The sequence below is a fragment of the Natator depressus genome, chromosome 21 (genome assembly GCF_965152275.1).
Source record: "Natator depressus isolate rNatDep1 chromosome 21, rNatDep2.hap1, whole genome shotgun sequence".
Lineage (NCBI taxonomy): Eukaryota > Metazoa > Chordata > Testudines > Cheloniidae > Natator > Natator depressus.
Window position 1 is genome coordinate 12,263,202 of NC_134254.1, and position 18,447 is coordinate 12,281,648.

Genomic DNA, 18,447 nt, shown 5'->3' on the forward strand with positions numbered 1-18,447 from the left:
TACTTCGAAGTGGTCCAGTTTCCGCTTGTATCTGAACCACTGCCATCTGCTGGCCACAACATAGAACAGCTGGTGCCCATGAGTGACCTGAAAACCCCCCTTAGGCTCCTTCCTGTTATGTAACTGGAGTTTTTGATATAGGCTAGTTTTCTCTTTCTTTAATATCTCGCTCAGTGCAGCATGAACAGAGCAAAGCAGGGCTCAGAAGGATCAGGAAAAGCAAAAGCCACAGTCTAAATAACAACATTTACTTACCCATATTACGCACATCGTATAGGCTATTATACATTTAACAGCTTTCAGCTTCACACCCTGAAGTGCAATGAAGCTGATCCACTATTCCTGTTTGCAAAGCTGCTCTGGTTTAAATGTACAGTCAAACTGCTGCCGGGGGAGGGTGGAATTTGCATGTAACGTCTTTGTTTATTTTAAAGACACACACACAAAACTTTGGCTGTAGCACTCTGGAGTTGTGTAATTCCTTTGCTGCTGGACCACTCCCTAGGTCTTAAAGTGCTGCCATAAACATGTCGTGGGAGCAATACAAAGTCCTCCACTGCAGGAGCCTAGAGCTCCATAGTACCATGGGCAATAATGTAACGGAGGCCCTGAGTCTGAAATTCAGGACAAAGAGCTGATCCAAAGTACTACTGTTTTTTAGAGCCCCATTTTAAAATTAATTTTAACATAAACTAATGAACCATTTTACTTGTAAATTCTCAGAAAATCCATTCTGTACTCCAAGAGTGAGTCCTCTGTTATGCTGAGTAGGGTACAGAGTGTTCTTTGTACATAGCAAAGTGGCTGCATCCCAGCTTGTGGTGAAAAACACAGCTCACCTTTAACTATGGACCGGTGAGCAGCATGGCCATAAGACACGACAGATGTACACACAGTTGTGACTATACCGAGAGGAAGGATGGGCCAAGGGTTAGGTCGCTAGGCTGGGATGTGGGAGTCCTGGATTCAATTCCCTGCTCTGTCACAGACTCCCTGAGTGACCTTGGGCACGTCACTTAGGTCCTCAAAGGAATTTAAGTGCCTAACTCCCATTGATTTCAGTGAGTGATATCTAGGAGTGAAGCACCTAAATATCTTTGAGGATCCGGGCCTTTGTCCCTCTGTAGCTCAGTTCCCCTCCAGGAACGGAGGATAATAGCACTGCCTTACTTCACGGAGGGGGGGCTGTGAGGAGAAATACATTAAAAGATTGTGAGATGCTCAGAAATGGTGGGAACAGAGGCCATAGAAAGGGATAGACAGAAAGTCAGTTACATCAGTGGGTCTCAACCAGGGGTATATGTACCCCTGGGGGTACGTAGAGGTCTTCCAGGGGGTACATCAACTCGTCTAGCTATTTGTCTAGTTTTACAACAGGCTACATAAAAAGCACTAGCGAAGTCAGTACAAACTAAAATTTCACAGTCAATTATTTGTTTACATGGCTCTGTATACTATACACTGAAATGTCAGTACAGTATTTATATTCCAATTTATTTATTGTATAATTATATGGTAAAAATGAGGAAGTCAGCCATTTTTCAGTAATAGCATGCTGTGACACTTTTGTATTTTTATGTCTGATTTTGTAAGGAAGTAGTTTTTAAGTGAGGTGAAAGTTGGGGGGTACACAAGACAAATCAGACCCCTGAAAGGGGTACAGTAGTCTGGAAAGGTTGAGAGTGACTGAGTCACATGTTGTGCACACCCCCACTCTCATAATGCTCGGGGATCCTGAAGGAAGTGAACAAGGGACCTTGCCTCATTCCTAGCACTACTGCAAAGGGACGGACCACAGAAGCCATTTCTCTCTCCACTAAGAAAACAGCCAAGAGAGTCTTTCACACGCACGTTACCAAGCTCCCAGCCACAGGACTCCATCCGCCACTCAGTGAAACATGGTATGCTCCAGCGTGATGGTTTCAGAACAGCGTTTATTGAGAGCAGGACCTCATGGGGTATTGGAAACAGTGTCCCTTGTAGCTAAGGGGCTACAGGCTTTACGTCAGTCCCCACCTCATCTGTTAGCAAAACCAAGGGATGCTATGGTTGCTAAAAGGTTCGTATCAAGTGGCATCTTCCACTGGATCTTAACTAGACCACCTGAGGCTTGTCGTGTAGTTAACACACCTTTCTTGGAAACGTAAGATACATGGAGCAGACACGCAGAGGGGAAACAAACGTTAATGCCACATACAGTGAAAGCTGCTCTATGGTAAGTCATGCTTCCAGTGGATAGCCCCTAGCAGAATGTGCTTTGAGCTTCATCACGCCACCTAATATTTGCTGGGTCAGGTTCCACTGTGCGTATAAGATACATACACCATAGGCCAAGATCTGTATCTAAGTTTAAATACGTCGTATGCTTCAGGCACTCAAGAGAAGCTAGTCTAACGACATACCACAAGATACAGACGATGCCAACAGGAGGTTTATAATGAGCCACCCCCTTCTCTCTAGTGCAGAAGTATTTTTTCCCCATGCACAACAAAATAAGAGCCTTGCCACATGGAGTAACTCTGGAATGGGATGCATGCAATGGACCGAGCAAAACTGATGAGCAGGGTTCATTTCCTGGCTCTCCTGAAGGGGCATGTGCACTGTAGACATAGTTGGTGGAGGAAGCGAGAGGAGTTTAGACAGGGTTGTACCATCCATGTCTCTGCACTGCCTTTCATATAGGATTTGTAGGAAAGGACCTCACAGTCCTACAAGGATAGTAGATCATTCATCGTTTCCAGTGAGGAGGAGGGCCATGAAGGTCTGAGCCTCCAGACTGGTGGGGATCCAGGATCTTCAGTATGAAGGAGTCCCATCTCTGAGTCAGCCTGGAGTAGGAATTATGGAGCTTCAGGTTAGAGTTAGAGCTCGGGGAGGAAGAGGCACCAAGGAATTTCCCCTCTCTTCACCCAGCTGCTCCTGCCCCTTCGACAGATGAGCTGGGCACTTAAAACTTAGCTACCCCCCTTATATTGGTATCCAGGGATAGTGGGGTCTCAGCAGTGCTAGCGTAACAGAATGGCCACTGCAGTTTGCCAGGAACCACTGAGTATAGCTGGATTGGAGTGGACTTAGCCAGCGGCAAGAAGGCCCAGTAGGGGGTCTTCACCTGATTGATATGCCCCACATGCAGCAGAGCAGCGGGACAATCAGTACTGGAGGAGAGTTTGAGGATAGGCGCACAGGGGGCTGAGGCAGACCCTTCAGACGAGAAGGCCTGTCAGCAGGGGCGCGACCAGTAGGAACAGCGAGAACTCCAGAAAGTTGCTGGTGGCTGAACCATTGAGCTGGTCCAAGTCTTTCTTTGTGGGGCCCGTCATCAGCTCTTCGGTCTCTCTGGCACCTGTGTGCAGAAAGGAAGGAAACCTGGAGTCAAAGCGAAAGCCACAGGCAAAGGACTGGCCCAGTTCACACTGCTCCCTCTGCGACATGCTGCCACATGGGCATGGATGATGCATAGCGCAGGACAGCAGCACAGAGCTCCTCAGAAGGCAAGACACAGCTCGTGACTGCTCGTGGGTTAGTGGGCAACAGGCCAAATCCATGCTCATGCTTCATGAACCAGGCAGCTCAGACAGCCCCTGATAATGTTAGGGGACACAGTGCAGGGGAAGGTGCGGGGAAGGGAGTCGGTGCTGTGTGGGGGAGGAGTTTGAGGGCCAGTCTCCTATTGTTTCCTGCCAAGTGCATTTATGTTTCTTTGTCTATGTCCTTTACGTCCAAGATGGGATAGACAGACTCACTCCACAGCTGCCTTACCTGACAGGGCGGACTGGACAGTGAGGCTGTGTCTCCCTGCGGCCTTGGAAGGTGGTAATAAGTGCAGGAGGGAGGTCACCTTAGCAGTGGCGGGTGTTGGCTTTAGGGCAGGTGGGGGCTGCTTGGTATCGTCCAAGCTCAGATCGGTTTCTGGAGTCGTAAGGCTGAAGGATGGAGGTGGCTCTGAGGAGAGGGCTGGCTCAGCTCTCACGGAGGCTGCATCAGACTCCTTCAAGTCTCCCTCCATTTCTGGTGAGGCAGTCGGGCTGAGGGTTGACTCCAGGTCTAGCGAGAGCACAGCCTCCATGGTCACCAATGGGGCACCAGTCTCCTCAGAGTCCACTTGCATTTCTGGAGATGTTTTAAGGTCCAGGCCTGAGGTGGGCTCTACGGAGGATGTTGGCCCAGTAGCCTTGGTGAGGTGGGGCCTTGCTGTTCGGGTGGGTGGTGGGCTTCTGTTCATGGTGGTGCTGGCAGGTGCTGGCCTTGTGGTGGGATTCGGCCTTTTTGTGGTGGTGGTGGTGGTGGTGGGTGCTGGCCTTATGGTAGTGGTGGTGGTCAGGCTCGTGGTGGTGGGTGCTGGCCTTATGGTAGTGGTGGTGGTCGGGCTCGTGGTGGTGGGTGCTGGCCTTATGGTAGTGGTGGTGGTCGGGCTCATGGTGGTGGGTGCTGGCCTTATGGCAGTGGTGGTAGTCGGGCTCGTGGTGGTGGGTGCTGGCCTTATGGCAGTGGTGGTAGTCGGGCTCGTGGTGGTGGGTGCTGGCCTTAGGCTAGTGGTGGTGGTCGGGCTCGTGGTGGTGGGTGCTGGCCTTATGGCAGTGGTGGTGGTTGGGCTCGTGGTGGTGGTGTCAGTGGCGAGAGCTGGCCTAGTGGTGAGGTTTGGCCTTGTTGTCCTAGAGGATGTAGAGGCCTCTTCTGAGTCTACACTGGGTTCTGATGAGAGACAAAGAGGGCTGTGGGTTACCACCAGCTTCACTTGGAGCTCCAGTCCCCCGAGCAGTGCCAATGAAAACCCAGCAAAGGAGAGCTGGAGAAAGCAGGGGCAGGTGCTTTCACTAGGCTCTCGGGGAAACACACCCCACCTCTCTGCCCCTTGGTGGGAACTGAGCTTAGCAGGTAGCCCACCAGACGCAGGGATACCCTTTTTTCCGGGCAGGTCCCAAAATTTCATTTGGTTTCAGACCTGATGTAGGAAAACGCCACCCCTGTAGAATGGTACTTCTTGGCAGCAGGGGTCCAGGTGGTTGCTATTGGGATAGGAAGCCTTTCCCATATGTCACCAGCATGAACATGGCCCAGGTTGGAAGACAGTGAGTCGTTCCTGTCTTCTGGTGGCTGAACAGTGGAACGAGCTGGGGGAGCTCCCAGTGGACAGAGCTACCGCCATGCACAGGTGTCTGCAGCAGAGACGCGAAGGACTGCATGGGCTGCAGAATGTGAAAATGACCTACCCCGAAGAGTGGGTGGGGGGGTCCCGTCAGATCAGGACGAGGCACATGGGCAAGGCAGCGTGTGTGAGGGAAGTTTGCTCTGTTGCTGCCTAGGCTATGCCTGCTCTGTAGATAAACACAGGACTCCAGTCCCAGGTCTGCCAATCCAGCTCCTTTTTGACAGTACTAATATACACTTACAAAAAGCAGATTCACCTCCAGGGAAAGCCCTGGAATCCCAACCCTGAGACCTAGGAAAACTTTGCCAGCAGGGCTGAGGAAGTGCTGGGCTCCCCACATACAGCCAGATTCTACCCCCTTACTTCTGGACTAGCACCTCATTCGGAAGCTAACCCCACTGCTTTCAGGGGGATTGTCTCGTGGGTGGAACCTGCCCCCCCAGTTTTCTGGCTCGTCCAGTGGAGACACTGGCTCCTCTAGTTCCCTTCACGTACCGCAGATTGAATTCCTACACGTATAGCCCTCGGGGCACTTGGAGCACGGAGGTCCTTCCTTGTACGGCTTGCGACCCCTCACGTTGCCACTGGAAGCAGAATATGCCGATGAAAAGAGAACAGCCCATGACAACAGAGAGGACGAATCCCCTCCCCATCTCAAAAAGGAGGGAGATTTTTAATTCAAATCAGATCTTGCAAAGATATAAATCAAGGGTCATTAAAAAAGCGGGGGGAGCTTTGACTGTGCTACTAATGGCACCTGGGCTTACGAACACTGTCTAGAGGCCTGAGCCTGAGCCCGGGAGCCTTTCCATTCACTTCAGCCGTGTTTTGGATCAGGCCCTTAATAATTATTACAGCTGCTCAAAAAATGACCCCTCAGTTTCCTGAACATTCATCGTTTTATTTTGCCTTTTTCCGTTAAAATTTCCATGTATATTTCCATAGGGTTTACCAGACTGGGAACACTCTGACCAGCTCTGATAGTTAGCCCTTGTATTTATACAGCCCCGTCGACAGAGGACCTCAAAGACACCTATACACATCTATGAAGTACATTGATGTAAATCTTCACGAGGAACTCCCTGGAGTCAGTGGCATGACACCAGACTGAGAGCAGAATCAAGCTCATTTTCTCCATATCACAGCTGGGGAAAATGAGGCACAGAGAAGTTAACAGCCAAATTCTCCTCCTAGTGACACTGGTATAAACCCAGGGTGTCTCCATTGACTTATGTGGAGCAACTTTAGATTTACAGCCCTGTAACTATGTGGCTTTTCATGACCCACCCAAGGACGCACGGTCCATGGCAGCACCACAGATAGAGCCAAGGACTCCTCTGTCCCAGACCTGGGCTGGATTTACAAGACCGGCCTCTCTTTGTTGCCACAGGAAAATGACAAGAAAGGGCTTTCTTGGGATTGGCTTCCACGCGTTACCTGAAAGCAAGGTAAGCAGAGCCTGGGGGAGGATTTTCCTTCTCAGCCCGGGGGTGAAGGTTACGGTAAGTAGATGTGACAGGGCCCAGATGGAACCAGAGCAGCCCTTGGTAAGCGCGCACTCACGGGGGATCGTAGTTGCAGACCAGCAGGTAGAGGTCAGGGTCTTCGACGCCATGCAGGGTTTTACAGAACTGCATCCCACAGCCAACCCGCTCACTGTTTGCCCAGACCACCTGAAGCAAGGGAGGAAGAGAGAAGGGTAACGTCTGTCAGCACAAGGCAGGAAGAGCACAGATGGGAGACCATGAGACACCCTGCCTGTGAGAAGAGGTTTAGACGATGAGCGTGTATGCCATATGCGTCAGCTCAGCCATCACCAGGATTTTTTCCCCTGACCTCCAGAGCTAAAGCATGAACCACTACAGCTTGGGCTAAAGGACCAACTCCCCGAACTAGCAGACTCATGGACTCTGTGCATGAAGGGCACACCATTTCAGAATTACATCTAAGCGGAGTCAGGCCTTGTTAGTGCTTGGATGAGAGACCCCCATCAACAATTCTTCTCTGTCGAGCTGGACACAACCCACATGCTCCTGAATTATGGTGCTGTTCATAATCCAGATCTGAATTTTGGAAGAGGCCCCTGTCTTTATACTAAGCCAAATGAAAAGTCCAGATCCAAATGTCCCGGAGTAGTGGAGAGTTTAAAACATAGAGCTTGACCTGGATCCTAATTCTGAGGCCAGAGCCCATCTGTGACAGGGACTTGAAAGCCACACCAGGCTCGCTGAGTGACCAAACGGTGCAACATTAAAATACACAAATGACTTTAAAGACTTTTTTTTCCCCTAAAGGGAAACTGTTCAGCAGGCCTGTAATGATCACAGCAGCTCATGATGCCCACACAATTGAGGCATCCACACCAGGCTCGCTGAGTGACCAAACGGTGCAACATTAAAATACACAAATGACTTTAAAGACTTTTTTTTCCCCTAAAGGGAAACTGTTCAGCAGGCCTGTTATGATCACAGCAGCTCATGATGCCCACACAATTGAGGCATCCATGCTGAATAAGAATCAGTTCTATCCTGGCCAGCTGAGATTCTTATACTGGGCCCATCACCATGGTATTGAAGCTCCTAAACAATATTTCTACGGTGGGTCAAGTCGCAAGCACAACTCCCTCCCAGGAATCCAGCCTCTCATGCCCTGTAGCCAGATACCTGGGTGTAGTGGCCACACATCTGTCCTACGGTGCACTTGGACGTGGTCAGGTTGTAATGCTCGTGCTCGTTGTACCACTGCTCCAAGGCCATTTCCACGTCCATCTCGTCTGTAATGGCAAAGAGGTTCTCACCCCGCCGGCCCCGCTCCTTGTTGTGGCCCCAGATGCACTTCGCTGCATAGGCTTTGGCAAAGGCTTCCAGGTCGGGGGCCCAGCTCTGAAACAAACACAAAGCTGCCACCATCACAAAGCATGAGGCCAGGGCAAGAATTGTCCATCTGGATCGAGTCCTTCCTCACATGGATGAAACGCTCTGACACGCTGAGAGACACACAGCCTATCCCCTATCCAGTGGGGCTCGAGGCTAGAACCTAGACTCCTGGGTTCTGTTCCCAAGCACTGGTAAAGGCTATGGCTCTCACATTTTCCATCTAGATTAATTGAAAAGATTAAAGATTAAGGGCCCCGATCCTGCAATTGGATCTGTTACCAAAGCCTTTGTGCCCAAGCAGAGTCTCCTGGGGGCTTGTGCAGACATAGTGACATGACACTTTCCACAAGGCTGCGGATCTGTCGAAGCACAGTTGTACCAGCTCTGTGGTATAGAAGCAAAATGTGGGTGCTGAGTGAGGCTGAAGACCCCCAGAGTGACATTTCCGATTCTTATCATGTTTGTCGGCAGGTCCATATTACATAGTAGGACAAGATCAGAAATGAGGATATTCAAAGCTCAACCCTGCACCCGCCAGGGCTGGCTCGGTTTCAGCAGTTTTCTTGGTGTGTGTGTAATATTACAATGGAAGACCAATGAATTCCAAAGTGTGTTTACCAACAAACACCGCTACAAGGGATCACATGGGCGTCAAAAGCGTTGGTTGCGCCATAAGATTGCCAGTAATAGGCACAGACTGAATATCCAGCCAGACCACCTTGAGGATCTAGCCAGAGATTGATCTGGGTGGCGCTTAATCTGCAAGGAGGCCATGTTCCTGGAATTTGCCATGATGATGATGATGGAGTCCCCCTTAGGGATGCAACTGCTGGATTGGGGTTTTAGGATGGGGTTTTAAAGGGAACCCAAGGGCATTAGCTGCTCAAATTCCAGTGAAATTCATTGGAACTCAGTATCTAACTTCCTTAGGTTCCTTAGAACATACCAGCCTAAGGCAAATGTGAATATAAAACACTGGTTGTCAATGGACAGTAATAAAATAGCAGCCGTTCTACAGCCGCTTCCATCCCTGGATCTCAAAGCACCTCTACCCAGTTAGGAATTATCCCTGTTTTACCAAAGGGGAAACTGAGGCAATGAGCAGGGTGGTGACATTCAATGTCACAGGGCAAAAAGCTGGGAATGGAACCCAGAAGACCTGGGTCCCTTGTTGGAACTGCTGACTGCAATGAACAGGACAAACTGTGGGAATGCATGGAGAGAGGGACATGCCCAGTTCAACAGCTGTGTAAGGCCAGAGAACAGGAGCCAGCGCACACATCTGGTAACCTCATCATTTAAACTTGACCGGAGACTCAGTCTGACAGCTGCCTCCCAAGTGATCCCTCCAGTGCCCGGACTGACAACAGCTTCTTGTCCAGCTGAGCTCCCCTGGGCTCCATTTCCTACCTAGCGGCGGTTGCTAGGTAAGAGAGGGAGATGTTTTTGCACAAGAGAAGCATTAAAGGGAACACGAAGATACAGCTGCTTGGACTTTCTTTACATTATTTAAAGGAGGCAGCAGCTTCTCTGAAATCCAACCAGCAGAGATAGCGGGGCAGGTGGGAGGAGAACCCAGACGTACAAGCCCACTGAAAGATCATGAAAATCAAAGGATGGAGCAGTGGGTGAGGAAGGTGGGTTTATCAGCTGATGGGGGCAGGAGTGGGGTGTGATCCAGTGAGGAAACCCTCAGTATTTTGCAGGGAAGGTGATTACCTTAGTTGGTGTGAGGACGATTGGACGATTCCTGGTTCACTGATTCTTATGTGTCAGAGCCCAAGGGTAGGCGGCAAGGATCAGAGAAGATGCAGCCTCTGTTCTCGCAAGTGGCTCTCTGCTTACTTATAAGAGGGGCGGCGGCAGGGGAGGGGGGTGTCTGATGTGGCTTTGGAAAGAGGGTTGGCTGCAGGTCTTGGTGTGGGGGCTCATTATCCCCTCCCTGTAGCAGGGAGCTGGGTTCCATAAGCAGAGAACTAACCTCTGTGTTATTTGCTTCATTAAAAAACATAAGGCTTTGGTCTGCGTATGCCCATTGTATAACCATTTCCATGGTAACCAGTTCTGCTGTCCCAAACACAAGCACCGGGTGACTGCCGATGGGCAGTTAGCCATGGGAGTAGGTGAACTCAGAAGCTGAGATCTGCTTCTTCCGAAAGGAAAACGTCCTTGGAAATCCAGAAGAGCAATGCAGACACCCGGAGTTTAATCAGAGACTCACGGGATTGTTTCTAAACTGAACGGCTTACAAAAGTTTACCATGGAGAAGCTGCTGCTGTTGGCCATCAGGTCTTTTAAGTTCTATAATAGTAAATGTAGCATGGGTGTGTGCATTCCACATCTATTCGTGGTAAACTCAGGACAAAGGCAAGACTCTGAGTAAACCACAGTCAAGATCAATACGTTTTTCAGGACAGGATCTGAGTTAGAATCGGTGTCAAGGCGGAATGTGCTACAAAGCAGTCAAATCTGGCTTCAAGCCTTTATTTAAAACAAATAGGATTGAATGTTCTTATTGTCATATGCCTAAGTCATCATTCCATTTTTACAATAAGCAGCAGCATACTTCATTAAGCAATTTTCAAAATTGCTTAAATGAGTTAAGAGCTTGTCCAAGAGCTTGATTTCTAAAGCGCACTAATGTGTTGAGTGTTAATTGGTCTGTATAAGGCCCCGCTGGTGCGCACTAAAGGTTCCCTTGTGCACTTTAATGTTTCAGACAGCACTGTATGGCTGGCTGTCGTATCCGACAATGACATCACACATTCTCAAGTGGCTGTACAGTCCAATCCTTGAAGAGCAAGATTGTAAACAGATGTCACATAAGAATGTGCAGGGTCCCATTGAGGACTTGGCAGGATGCTTGACCCTTTTTTTGATCCATTTTTCATGTATGTCTTCCCCATAGTGTTTACTGCCTTTATGGATAGTTGCTCTCCATTCAGGTCTGGCCTTGGCTTTGAAATTATTAATATTTATGTGAATGAAGGTCAGATTCTACTTCATAATGTCTTTGAAGCATTTTCATTCACCACCCTTCTTGTGCTTTCCAAGTTTCAACTCATCCCAGAAAACTTTTTTGGGGAATCTATCATTACCCAAACAGCACTACATTAAAGTGCACCAGCAGGGTCAATTAATGTGCAGCACGCTAGTGTGTTTTAGAAATCACACCCCAGCAGAGCACATTACTTAAGCCTCATTTTAAAAAAATGAATTAAGCACTTAGGAGGCTAAGTCCCTTTGACTTTCACTGAGATTTAGACTCCTAAGTCCCTTTTGAAAATGGGACTTAGGTGCTTTTTAAAAATTTCACCCCTGAACTAAAATAGTGTCAAATTAACTTGGGTTCTGTCCACACAAAACGAGTTTAGTTAAATCAGTGCAAACTGTGTGTGCTGGCAAGGCCTAAACAACCAGGTCATGATTAGAGCTGAGGGCAGAGGAGGGTAGTTTTCTTGTCCTGTGAACATTTTTGAGATATTGAAAAATTTTCCTATCCCGAAAATAGGATGAAAATCAAAATCCCAACAATTTTCACAAACCAAAAATCCTCCCAAAAAAATTGGTTTGGGTCAATGGAACCATTTCGTTTTTATAATTTTGAAACATTTTGTTTCAATTCTGACCTTTTAAAAATCTTCTTTTAACTTGAAATTTACTAAAATTTCAAAATGAACATTTGTTTCAAACTGAAAAAATGAAAACTTTTCCCCCAAAAATATTTTGGCATCACAAGAGTCATCAAAATTGACCCTGTTTCGTGAACAATTTTGGTTTTGACAAACTGACATTTTTCAGTGCTCATCAAAAAATCTCCAACCAACTATAGTCATGATAAAGAACCCGCTTCAAATTTGTCTTTAGCCAAAGAGGTAATGTAGTCCAAATATCAACACCTTGCACTTTATGTAGTACTTTCCCTTTTCAAAACACTTTACAAATAATAAGTAATTCATCAGATATGGAGAGACATCTTACTCAAATCAAGGGGTCTAATAAAAGAAGCAGCATCCTCTTATGGTTAGAGCGGGGACCGAAAGAATGAGGCTCTATTTGTAGCTTAGACACACTATATGACCTTGGGCATATTGCTTCTTCATGCGTTAGATTTTCCCATCTATAAAATGGGGATAGTACTTTTTTGCCAGACCTACCCCACAGAGGTGTTGTGAGAAGGAACATACACGAGCACCTTGGATGAAAGATGGCCAATCTTAAGATACCCATACAGCCAAAATCAATGGTTGACGTTCAATTTTATATTCCATCCTATAGACAAAAGAGTCTATCAGTAATCACAAGTATTTATCAATGAAGTGCAACACTAAGAAGAATTCTCCAAGCTCAGTTGGGATTTCATCACTCTGGCTGGTGAATTTAAGTTTTGGTTATTTATTCATTGCAAGTTTGTTTACTACAGCCATGACATTTACGGCACATGGTGTGTAGCCCAGTCATTGCTACACGAGGGAAAAAGAAACAATTTTTACACTGGATCTCCAGCTAAAGTCAATCACATTTGTGAACTTAAACTTTCAAAGTACATTTCATAACAAGGTTTCAGAGTAGCAGCCGTGTTAGTCTGTATTCGCAAAAAGAAAAGGAGTACTTGTGGCACCTTAGAGACTAACAATTTATTTGAGCATAAGCTTTTGTGAGCTACAGCTCACTTCATTGGATGCATCCGATGAAGTGAGCTGTAGCTCATGAAAGCTTATGCTCAAATAAATTGGTTAGTCTCTAAGGTGCCACAAGTACTCCTTTTCTTTTTTCATAACAAGGGATGCTCTTATTTTAAGAAGTGTAGGAGACCCTCCGCTATTCAATAAGATGCAGGATTCCCTTTCTATCATACAGGCGACCTCCAGATATCCCACACCTTCCTGTCATATAGAACAGTGTTTCTCAACCTTTTGGATACCAGGCTTGCTGCCAGGCTTTGATACCGGCTTGCTGCCTTAATGAATTATATGAGGGAAATCTCAGGGACTGGCACCAGTTCACGGACCAGTCACTGAGAAACACTGACCTTGAAGACCCCAGATATGACTGCAATCAGACCCTGGGTTTCCCATGGGACACTTACCATTTTCAGCATGTCTGCAGCACGAGGGGAGACCTGGGAGCGGAATTGGTTGTGCATCTCCACAATCAACCTCTTGTCACCATCTGTAAGGGACGAGCTCAGCTCCGCAGCTGTGAGCAATAGGAGAAGGGGAGGAAGCCCAGAGCTCAGCATTGTGGCAGTCGGTCTCTGGCTTTAGCAGCCCATGCCTCTGGCAGACAGATTTAAAGCACTTCCCAAAACAAGGAACACCCAAAGCCTGAGATTAGGGGAGGAAATTTATCTCTTTATTATAATACATTTCAGAGCCACAGGGAACACACCCATGTAATGTCATTGATGAAAAAGGAATGTTGCTTAAGGGGCCAATGAGTGAGCAATGCCCACTCCCTGAGAGCTATCGTGTGTGAAATCCTGGTATTAATTTTTTCCACAATCGTAGGAGCTCCATTTTGGGGCCCTGCTACTGCTGTAATTTCAGTTTTAAACATTAATATAACACTTTGTGATGTGCTGTAATTACTTATGTTTATACTCCTCCCCTTTCCTTCCAGAGGATCCCCAAATGTTTTCCAAATGGAAACACCGACTATCGACAGGGATCATTTCACCTACCAAAGAAATGCAGCCACCTCTGGGGCAGAACACAGCAGCTGTTTAACAGCAAGCAGCAACACTAGACATGCAGAAATTGTAATTCTAGGTCAGAGCGGGGTCCCAGCCATCTTGTCCATTATCATGTCTTAGAGCGGCCAGCACCTAAGGAAGGTGCAGTGGGCAGTTATGGAATAACCTTCCCCACAGAAAGTTTCTTCCTGGCCCTCATCAGTTAAACTTATGCCCTTAAGCAGGAGAGCTTATAGCCCTTCCCAAACTTTTTGGGTTGGGTAGGAAGTGAGAAAAACCTTATGAAACTGCATACGTAGGGGTGGTAAGGGAGAGTAGTAATAGCTCTATGTCTTTCATCACTGTAGAATTTTGACAGGTTTCCTTGTCCCGCATCATGGCATTGTGCCAATCAGAACTCCACATTACACTTCATGGCCCCGCCTTTTGCCCCAACCCCTTTTTGGCCCTATGGTTTTGGAAGTCCCTCCTACTCTTTCCGTCCTTTCCAGGGCCCCTAGGTATCATTTTTGGAGATGTGCATTTTTGGTGCTGTCGGCCATTTTGAAAAGAATAGGGTGTTTTTTGAAAAATGTATTTAATTTTTCCTTACTGGAAGCAGTATAAATAAAGAATTTATGTCCTTTTCTCATTTTAAGAGGGAAACTTGCTTTTTACGCAGTGAGTGCTATTCTAAATACAGCTGACAAAACAATTGCACAATTTTAATAACAGAGGAATTAAAGGAGAATTGTTAATATATATCCATTTAACACACACACACACACGTTCCCTCCCACCTCACTTTTTTTCCTACCCTGAACACAGAAATGCCAGACTTGCTCTGGGACATTTAGGGATGTTTATGAAAAAAGTAGGAAGGAATTAGGAAGTTACTTGGACCTCTGTCTCCTTCATCCCCTCCTGTCCCTGTCTATGGCCAAGGGGGGAGGCCTGATAGCTCAGTGGTTTGAGCATTGACCTGCTAAACCCAGGGTTGTGAGTTCAATCCTTGAGGGGGTCATTTAGGGATCTGGGCCAAAAATTGGGGATTGGTCCTGCTTTGAGCAGGGGGTTGGACTAGATGACCTCCTGAGGTCCCTTCCAACCCTGATATTCTATTCTATGTCTGCTTGGATCCACCACCCAAGCCCCAGGCTGTGTGTTGTGCTCTGACTGCCCCATGTGGACTCTCCTGGTGCACTCCAGGTGCTGGAACTTGTGGTTTGGGTGGGGTATCCAGCAGCACCCCAACCCATTCAAAATCGCCATGGCTCGTCTACTAGCATCAATGATTTTTTTGGCAGGGTCAGCTGCAGCTGTTGACAAATTTTAAACTGATCAAGGGCGGCTTCTCAACTCCAGGATCCCACCCACAGTTGTTCTTTTTGGAACCAACGTTGGTAGCACTGAGGTGCTGCAAAACAAGCACCAAGCTCCCACCCCTGTGCTGACAAGCTCGTCTCCTGCAGGGCCCATTAGGTAAGTGTGAGAGGAATGTGGCTTTCTTGTATTCAAATGCTTCGATATAGAAATGTATTGTGCAACTGCAATAAACCCATGGGTCATTATGTAACAAAATTATTTGTTCCTAACGTATGAGATATAAAACGCACAGTGGGGTTTGTGGGTCTGATCTGACTTCAGTGGGTTCTGGATCAGGCCCAACGGCTACCGTTTCCAAAAGAAAATAAGGGCATCAGGTACCCTGATCCCACTGAAAATCAACAGGAGTTGGGCCTCTAACTTCTTGGGCTCCTTTGAAAATACCAGCCTCTGGGTAACATTTTCAAAAGCACCTAAGTGACTTAGGAGCCTAAATCCAATTTTCAAAAGCTACTTTGCTTTTACTGATATAGCTATGTCAGCTGATTTTTTGCTGACACAGATATACCAACAACAGCCCTCGTGTGGTTGCCACTTTAACCACAGTAGTACAGGTAAAGCTGCAAAGCTTTAAGTGTAGACAAGACTTTAGGAGACTAAATCACTTTTGCAATTGAGATTTAGGCTCAAATCGTTTACACATTTTTGAAAATGTTACTGATGTGTAACGACAAAATATTATCAGACCATCAGATATTTAATGCCGTATGCTGACTGTTGTCAACCTACCCAGCATACGCAGATCTCTATTATACCCTCCTCCACCACTTCTGCCACCATAGCATAGGCACTGACTCCATGAAAAAAATCACCTCCCGCCCGCTGGCAGCCCCACCAATCAGCGCCTTCCCCTCCCGCCCTACTGTGATCAGCTGTTCCGCAGTGTGGAGGTGTTGGAGGGGAGGGGAAGAAGCAGGGGTGGGAAGAGGTGGGGCAGGGGCAGATCAGGGGCGGGAAGAGGTGGTGTGGGGCTTGGAGGAAGGGGTGGAGAGGGGGCGGGCCCCAGGGTGGAGCAGGGGTCAAGCACCCCCCAGGAACCAAAAAGTCGGGGCCTCTACGCTATAGCTTAAGTATAGTCACAAAACCACGGCTCTTGCCCACGACACTGTTTCTTTAATAAAAAAAGAAAAATCCACATTGGGGAAAAAGGTGCATCAATGTTTGTATTTAAATGCAAAAAGTAAAAACAATTTTTAAATTCTTCTTACATACAAAGCTGATTTATTTACACTCTTTACAGGCTTTTCCCAAGTATTTACAAACTTTGCAATATATTAAATTATAATCATCCATAAAATTCCCTGCATATTTACATTCTTTAACAGCCACTTGAATGTACAGTGTACATAATTCAACAGTCTTTATGCATATATCTATAGAATAGTTTGCCCAGCATACCCCTGAGTCTTTGTAATAATGTCACAATTAACCATATTACCCCCCATTTCCCACTATACAAAGAGAGAACATTAAAAATAAATCAATGCTCCTTTGTTGGAATTTGCACAGCAAAAGGAAAGGCCAGCACTTCTCATGTTTAACTTAACACAACAGTCCCTCAATCCTTTAAGACACCTATTTTCAGGTATTCAAGAAGAGGAGAAGAGATAGCTCTTGATAGTAAATATACAAAGAGAAGAAAGTTGAATTCTCTGAGCGGTGAAAGGTTTCTGTTCATTGGTTGCAAGGCTGCTGGAATTGCTCATTACTTGTGCTCTGATCCTGGAAAGTGCCGAGTTCCCTTATTTCCCAATGAATTAACAAGGAGCCAAGGGCGCCGCAGCACACTGCAGGATCGGAGCCGATCCTGCAACCCTTCCTCACGACAGCAGTCCCACTGCAGTGAGGCAGGTCTACCTGCGTGAGAAAGGGTGGTAGGCTCGTCTTCCTCATACCGTGTAGCGCGGTTACCATTCAAATCACTATTAACTTGATTTTCTTCCCCATTCCTCTAAGGCTGTATCTAACGCTGCAATCAGAGGTGGGACTGCAGCTTGGGTAGCCATATCCATGCCAGCTTTAACCTGGCTGGCACAGCTAAAAAGAGCAGTGAAGGCCTGGTGGCACGGACTTCAACGTGGGCTCTACAAGCCCACCTGACATCCTGGGTACGTACTTGCATTGCTAGCCCGTGCTGAGGTCCATGCCGCCACGTCTTCACCACGTTTACCCAAGCTGCAATTAGCGTAGACATATGCCAAGACAAAGTGCACCATACAGCACACCCAGTGCCTCCCCTCCCATCTGGAGAGTGGGCACTTTGCAACAGCTGTTGAGGGAGGGGCTGGTACATGCACCAAAAGCCATCTGACTCCAGTAGAATCTTACCCTAGAAAACTCTCCAGGGCTTTGCAATGGGAGTCAGAGATTCAGATTTGCAGCACTGCACAATTCTTGTTAAAAATCAATGGGAACTGGATGTCCAGATCCCCCTAGTTTCCCACTGTTGAAATTAGGAAAGTAGTCAGACTCCTTTCTCCTGCATTCAATTACCCTGAGTTCAGAAACCAGAGAGATCGGGATAGACAGTGTCTTGGATTATCAGAGACAGGCCTTAAACCAGCCTCTGCAAAGTTTTACCTGTCCCCTTCCCTGGAGCAGGTAGTCTTTCCTTACAGGCGAGTAAAATACGACAGTTTCGTTATCTCTGGTCATTATGGGCAAGGGCAAGTGAGCAAGTTTTGAGCCTTGACTGGTGAATTTTCACAGCAGCTTTGCAAGGCCATGGCATTCAAGGAGGTACAAGTCCATCTCCAGGCTCATACACGAAGCATTTAGGCACGCAGTAAATTTCAAAAGAGGGATGAACTAGGTGAATGGGGTTGGGCCCCAGTAGAGAGTAGGGCAAGGTGTGCAACTAGCCGCGCACAGGGACTGTTTAAGACATATTTTACGCAGAAGGGCCCACAAATGTCGGGCAACGCTGGAGGCCACTGACACCCGTGACGTAATATAGAGCATCAACGACCTGATCCACTTGCTAAGATGCCTCACTAACTGAGAAGATGGCCAGGTTGCTCCACTCTGTCACAAACTCCAGAGCCATAGGAGCCGGCTGGCTGTTTGGGGCAACATTCAACCCTTTCTCTACTAAGTCCTCGGTTTGGGGAGATTGCAAGAATAGAATTGCCCTTCCCCACCTCTCAAGCCTGTTACTGCCTTTGGAAATGCTGCTGCCTTTCTGGTTGGGAGAAGTTGTGCCCCCAAAACACAAACGGGGTAGTGGGTGGGATGGGACCAGTTCTTGCCGGCAGTCATCAGACTATCTAGCCTGGAAAGAGTTGACTAGGAGCTGAAATGTTGACTAGGAGCACGCTGCATCTCAGCCTCATTCTCCTTTGGCCTTATCCACACAAGAGTTC

General features: G+C 47.3%; 1 protein-coding gene across 1 annotated transcript; it reads right to left on the reverse strand.

The window, feature by feature from the left end:
* Window positions 1–1,713: 1,713 nt before the first annotated feature.
* On the reverse strand, window positions 1,714–13,275 carry PI16 (peptidase inhibitor 16). Its single transcript, XM_074935932.1, has 6 exons — window positions 13,115–13,275; window positions 7,813–8,031; window positions 6,713–6,822; window positions 5,645–5,733; window positions 3,760–4,692; window positions 1,714–3,343 (listed from the first exon to the last, which is right to left on the reverse strand). Exons 1-6 carry the CDS (start codon window positions 13,265–13,267, stop codon window positions 3,204–3,206), a joined length of 1,644 nt encoding a protein of 547 aa, XP_074792033.1. The 5' UTR covers window positions 13,268–13,275; the 3' UTR covers window positions 1,714–3,203.
* Between the last annotated feature and the right edge of the window lie 5,172 nt (window positions 13,276–18,447).